Genomic DNA, 6,849 nt, shown 5'->3' with positions numbered 1-6,849 from the left:
TCTGGTTCATGGGGCGCGCTGACGGCGGAAGGTGCCGTGTTGGTCTTACAGCGGGGAAGTGTCAGCTTTGCTAATTGAAAAGCTGAAATTAAAGCAATTTAAGTGGAGCGGGAGCCGCATAGGTTAGGGGAAGGAGACATTTCAGCAGCTCGCTGCCTCAGCAAATGATGGTCATCCAAACCTAGTCATCCCTGGAGCTTGACACCCCAAAATGCCGGCTGTTCCCTGCGGGGACACCTGGCAATACCTCCGTTTGAGGGCTGTGCTCGAGGCTCAGCCATGCTCACCCATGTCACCCAGGGCTGGGTTAGCCTCTGGCACCGTGACCCTTCTGCCTGGGTGAAGGAAAAAACAAAACAGAAACCAGCTCTGACTTCTAGGCGTTTCTTTCAACGAGAGCTGCTCAGAAGCCCATTCACAAAACTAAACCAAATTTACATTCCCTTTCCTGGATGACTGGCCTCTTGACACTACAGAATGTTTTTGAAGAAGAAAGGGAAAATACCCCAACAGTTTGGGAAACATAAATACTCGGCAGCTCTTCACACAACACTGCCTGTAGCAGTTCAGAAAAACAATAAATTGGCAGCCGTGGAGATCTCTAACCAGAGGACCTTCCAAAATCAAGGCTGAAGGTGTTCCAGTGCTGAGTGGGGTTTTTTTTCCCCTCATTCTAGGAGTTGCTATAAGTTCCCTTATCTCATGGCTGCAGGCTGCAGCGTGAGCTAGAATGACACTTTGCTTTGGGCTGAGAAACACTGTTTCATTCACTTCTTACAAAACCAGAATAATACTGATCCATGCTCTATAGCTATGTTGGAACAACATACCATGTAACTGGCTTCCAGATGGAGTCAGGCCCATCCTATAAATTCCTTTTGCTCAGTGACAGAATCCCACAACAAGCCTTTCGTCCCTCTGTTCCTTTTCCCCTTCATTCTCAATCTCTGTCATGTCCCTGGTTTGGGGAAACTACAGGGATATGTGGCAGGGATGCATTTTCCCTTCTTGTGCATACTTATACAGTCATACTAGGTAGAAGGTCCATAAAGTACTCATGAAAGACTCCACAGACTGACTGTTTTTCCTCCTTTCCTGACTGAGTACCCAATCACATTTGCCCAATCTTTAGTGTTTTCTTCCTACTATCTCATAGTTAGGACACTCTTCTGCAAGTCAGGAGTTTGAATTGTTTTTTATTGAGGTGAGAACTAAACCCGGTTCCTCTGTGAATCCTGGGAACAATACACAGGAGCCTAGGTGCTTAACATGAAGCCATGGTTTCTACTCCACAGGCAAAGGAGAGAAAATATAGGAGCTGTGATACCAAGTATTCCAGCAGTAGGGTGGATCCAGGTCTTAATGTACAGCGAACTAAGCTCTGCATGGATTTCATACCCTCCCTCGAATGCAAAGGCCACAGGGAGTGGTTTTAAATAGTTGTTATTTGCTTAACTCACACTTGGTTTCCCCCAAGGTCCCACACTGCTGACTGCATTGTTTCCAGTATCAATGAACAGTTTTCCAATCTAAGTGAATTTTCTTGTGATCCGATTTCCACTTGACTATCAGGTGTTTGCAGCGCCAGCTGTTGCTTTGTGGGTGGGGAAACAACGTTTTCAGCTGAGTTGGGCACTTTCAGCATTTGCTTCAGTGTGCAGACAGTGTGATTCTTTCCAATTTTTTAATGAAAAGAATTTGTTTGTTTGCTTTCATTATCCCTGACTCATTCTCAAGTGAATCACACTGTGCTTCATGACCCTATGCTGTAAGGAACGGTTAAAAGAAATCTAATGTGATTTGAAAGTCTTTGCAGCAGTGTTCCCATTGCCATTATAATCACTCCCATTAAGAAATAAAGTATGTGGCACCACTGTTTCTGAACTTCTGTCACTGTAGTTATTGAGTAATTAGGTTCACAAACAAAAAAAGAGAAAACTCTTCATACCAAAATAGTTTTACTGGTAAAACCATTTCAAACACAGAGGAACTGAGTGGCTTTTGCTGTTTGCATGGGGGACCACCACAGTGTGCTGACACAATAAAAAATTTCCTGGAATTACTAAATCTGAGATTACAGAAAAAAAAAATTGCTTAGAAAACAGAATTTTCAATTTCATGAACATGGTTTTTTTTTTAGCGTACCAGGATGTTGTGTAACAACTCTGCAAATACACATAGCAGTGCAAAACTAAATCAGATCTGCATATTTGGCTGCAGGTTTGTTTTACTCTGAGGCTGTAATAACGGTGCCTGCCTTATACTACATGGCATTTCAAAATTTCCATAGAACTTGGCAAAGAGTAACAGTTGTATCCTGCTACAGAGAGTAGTGCTTCTTACCATAATTTTAAATAAATAATGGAAATAAGTGTTCACTCGTTTTCTTTAGGTGTTCCAATTCGTTTTACTCTAAGAAATTGGTCATTTTCACAATTGTGCTGTTGCTCTGGAGAATTGTATGGAAATGTCACTGCCTATTGGTGTGTTTTCACAAGTTTATTTCCTTCTTTCTTGATTGAGAAGTTATCCAGATCAGTGGAATTTGTGGGTTCAGTGAAGGAATGGGCCCATTGTAGTCTACAGGCATTTATCTTACAATCTGTGAATCAATGTGAGTCTGGTGCTGGGGTTGGAAAGATGAAGAGTGGGCTGGAAGCCAGGAGTTGGCTATTTGTATAGCAGCTTTCAATCCTGGAAAATTGATTTGGTTGACAAACTCCATTGCATATTTGAAGAGACACTAAGAACCTACTTCTCTGACAATAAGCCAGCTTGATCATGGAGCCAAGTATTTCAGGATCAGAATGTATCTGTATGTATGTCTCTCTGGGAGGACACAGATGGGGCAAGGCTTCAGTAACCCTCCAGGCCGGGCAGCTGATGCTGCCTAACTTCCCTCTGAGAACCAGTGACACTTCTCATAGGAATGACTTGGAAATAAAGATCTGCATAAAACAGCCCCAAAGCCTTTGGCTGGAGAAACTGGGGTAAGGAAATGACAGCTATTGACAATAACTGTAAAGGTAAATAATGTCTGATGTTTTTGGATAATAGAGTCATAGAATCACAGAATGGTTTGGGTTGGAAGGGACCTTTAAAGGCCATCTAGTCCAACCCCCCTGCAGTGAGCAGGGACATCTTCAACTAGATCAGGTTGCTCAGAGCCTCATCCAACCTGACCTTGAATGTTTCCAGGGATGGGGCTTCGACTACCTCTCTGGGCAACCTGGGCCAGGGTGTTACCACCCGCAGTGGAAAAAACTAAAAAGTCTGTCCCCATCTTTCCTATAGGCCCCCTTCAAGTATTGAAAGAGCACAATAAAGTCTCCTTGGAGCCTTCCCTTCTCCAGGCTGGACAACCCCAACTCTCTCAGCCTTTCTTCATGTGAGAGGGGTCCCATCCCTCTGATCATTTTTGTGGCCTCCTCTGGACCCACTCCAACAGGTCTATGTCTTTCTTGGACTTTTGGAAAGGTCTTCAGTCACCTTTCTAATCAGATGGAAGCAATTTCTTCATGTTGTTGTTCACAAATAAGGCAGCTCTAGAATAGTGCCTGGACAGGGAATGCTCCTTCGCTTATTACCCTTCTTGCTATTTAACACAGTCAAGGGCAAAGCTGCCTTTTGCAGAAATGTAAGGAAAGGTGTGCCTTCACCTGAAAGTCTAACACAGCCAGGGAGATGGTACCACCATCTCATGAATGCTGTGTGACGGACTCCTGGTTACGTGTTTGGTTGTGCACATCTGTTTACACCAAAGCACTAAAGTTTTTTATTTGGAGATCTGCTTGAAGTATTTGCATGCTTATGATACTGGTGCATTACTGAAATCATAATTTTATTTCCTGTAGTATCTGAAATGCTGTCTCCAAAGGAAAAGGGAAGAGTGTCCCTGCTCTCAGAAATGTACAGTCTGAGCACATTATGGCGATATGGCCACCAGTTACATTTTAGCCTCTCTTTCTCCTCACTTTTCAGAATTAACCCATTGCTTTGCCTTCTTTTGGCAGTTATGAAAATCTGACCAAAACTAGAAATACAGGAAAGAGACAGCAATGCAATAGGAAAATGCACAGATGCAAGGCTGGTATGAATCTTCCTGGCATGGACTTACTGTGAAGCCTTGTGACAAATCAGTGTCCCTAGTCAGAATCTGGCAGACAGGTCTAGGTGGTAAGGATAAAGTTCTGTAACTCTGTCACTTGTTGGGAGTGGTTTCACTAGCTGATTTCTGAAGTGAGAAGTTTGCCTTGAGGAAAGGGAGGTAGGGAGGGAAGGAGTGTCAGCATCTTTTTTTAACCAAAATGTCAGTGAAGCCCTCTGCTGACACAGACTTTGGCTAATGGTCAAATAAGAGCAGAGGTAATTGCCCCTACCCATTTTTCCCCAAAATGGCTCAGGCTGGTTGATCATTAACAGAGTCAAGCAACCCACCAAGGCTGTTTTTCCCTGTACGATCCTTGTACTTGTAGTAGACTAACAGGAAGATGGTTGAGGATCTGAAGAGAAAGCTGCTGATTGTTCTTGCTGTCCTCTCAATGCCCAGCTCAGCACAAGCAGGTAAGGAAAACAGGAGTGTCTGTCAAGGGATTGAAGGTTTTACATAGAAGGATCTGAATCCAATCCTCCCTAAACAACCTGTATGTCAAGAGGTCCTTGCTGTAACATAGTGAGGTGCCAGAAGCACAGGTAGTACAAGAATGATCCTTTCTTCTCCCGTGCTTTGATTCAATCAGCCTCAGTGATTTAATTCCACTGACTTGATTTAAAAGAATGAACAGGGTTTACCCTGAAGTGTAAGGAAGCGGAAAAGGGACCACTCGACCTCTGGCACTGGCATGTCCTGCTTTGAAAGCTTAGCAAATATAATCTGCAGTAGCTGAGAGAAAATAAACAGACACCACACTACATTTCTTTCTTTAATTGTATTGTCAGTGAAATGCTTTTGTGATCATCACTACAGCCCCACATCACCTGCGCACCTCCTGCCTTACCTCTACTCACGATCCCCCTCCTCTTACGCCATTTCTGACATGCACCTTGGCCTGCACTGACCCTGCCCTTGCTAGTGAAGCTGGCTTGTGACTTGCTGGCTTTTCCAAATTGATCTCAGAGATCTTCTTTTTCTCTCTTGCCTTCAGTACACAGAAGATCAAAATAAACAACAGTAAGGAATAGTCACATCCCATAAGGAGGAATCTGAATGTTGAATCTCATTCCTTGTGCTGACCCTTAGGCCGTGATCTGTCTAGCTAGTGTAAAGCGTCTTCTACAGGAACAGCCAGCAGTTAGGAAGTTGGTTGTTTGATTTTTTAAAATTATTTTTCATTTTTATTTTACTGTATGTGCAGATTCGAGGCTGTTTCACTTCCTCCAGTCCAGAAAAGGGAAGGTGCGTGCATTCTCCTTGCAGCAGGATGCAACTATGCCAGTTCAAAAAGTAATACTTTTTTAGGTCAGAAGGGATGGTTTAATCAATTGTTTGGCTTCCTGCTCATCACAGGTCAATTTCACCCCATTAGTGCTTCAGTAAATCCAACATCTTACCTTCAACAAGTCTTCCAAAATAGCAGCCAGTCCTCTGAAATGACAAAAGATGGAGAATCCAGCTCTTCTGTGGCTTCAGCAATACATACTGCTAAACTTCCATGCTTGCTTTCTAGCCTAAATTTGACCAATTCTTTTACTAGCTACAGGTTTGAGGTTTTGGGGTTTTTTTTTCTGTCCAGATCAAAGTGCTTTCCAATAGCTGCCTTTTCCTTCCCATCAAACATTTCCATCCAGTAAATGAATCAATCAGGAAATTATCATTGACACATTTTGCCATCAGCATTCTGATATTTTGTCATCAGTATTCTCATATTTATTTCTGGATTCTTGATACAAGTGTAAATTAGACGTGTACCTCCTACTAAGCCTACCAGAATTTGAACAGAACTATCCCCATTCAGTGGTGACTACCTGTTGGCAAGCATTTTTTTAAAGATCTAATAGCCAGTTCGTAAATGTATTTAGTACCTGGTATGTGTGGCCAATTTGGAAAAAAAAACCCAACAGAATGTCATCCACATCTCTGTAAAACAACTCTCAGCAGTCAAAGCTACCATGACATCTCAGGTTATCTTCCCAAGCCAGTGCTAGAATTCCATCAAAGGATGGAAACAACTTTATCCGACAGATGAAGTTTCCAGAATAGGCTGATTTTGATTTTTGTTCCATCCTTTTAATCTTTATCAATAGAAGTGAGATTGATAACTTAATTTTCCTAATGAATTAGAATGAGCTTTTTTTTTCCCTTCCACAGACACACACTAAATATGCTCTACACTCCCTCACGTTGCAGGGAATACAGACGGATCCTCAGGGCATCACTGCACTGACTTTCAGACAGCAAATTTCCTACGGGGCAGTAAACTGAAGGTCCATTTTATTCTGTTCACCTCCTCAAGCCCCAGCTGTGGGGAGCTGATTTTACCTGATGATGGTATCAAGAACTCCAGCTTCAACAGCAGTCTGGAAACCAAAATCATAATCCATGGCTTCAGGTAAGAGAAAGAAGAGCACTGTGAGTAAGTTTTTAGTGGTAAATTAAACACTGCTGGGGCATTCCCAAGCACTGGGTGGGGCTGGCATGGAAACCCCCTGCTCCTGTGACCTTCTAAGTGTCCCCAGAGTGGCTGCTGCAAAACAGCTTCTAAGAACAGTCTGGGGTGCTCAGCCCCAAACTGGACCTGGGAATTGAAATCCTTTAGTTTGTGACTGGCTGCCTGTTTTGTATGTGTTTCACAGTTTTTGGAGCCTAATAAAAGTTAGGAAATTACCATCTTTTTTTCTTGCTCTCACTCC

General features: G+C 42.9%; 1 protein-coding gene across 1 annotated transcript in view; it reads left to right on the top strand.

Annotated features, from left to right (window-relative positions):
- The first annotated feature begins 4,490 nt into the window (after positions 1-4,490).
- The window catches only part of PLA1A (phospholipase A1 member A), a 17,648-nt gene continuing 15,289 nt past the window's right edge, over positions 4,491-6,849 (top strand). The window contains exons 1-2 of the mRNA XM_010169360.1: positions 4,491-4,563; positions 6,347-6,548. Of these exons, the coding sequence (XP_010167662.1) occupies positions 4,491-4,563; positions 6,347-6,548 (275 nt within the window). The remainder of the gene's footprint in view (positions 4,564-6,346; positions 6,549-6,849) is intronic.

This window comes from Antrostomus carolinensis, unplaced genomic scaffold (genome assembly GCF_000700745.2).
Source record: "Antrostomus carolinensis isolate BGI_N321 unplaced genomic scaffold, ASM70074v2 scaffold9046, whole genome shotgun sequence".
NCBI lineage: Eukaryota > Metazoa > Chordata > Aves > Caprimulgiformes > Caprimulgidae > Antrostomus > Antrostomus carolinensis.
This window is presented reverse-complemented; position numbering and strand designations above follow the sequence as displayed.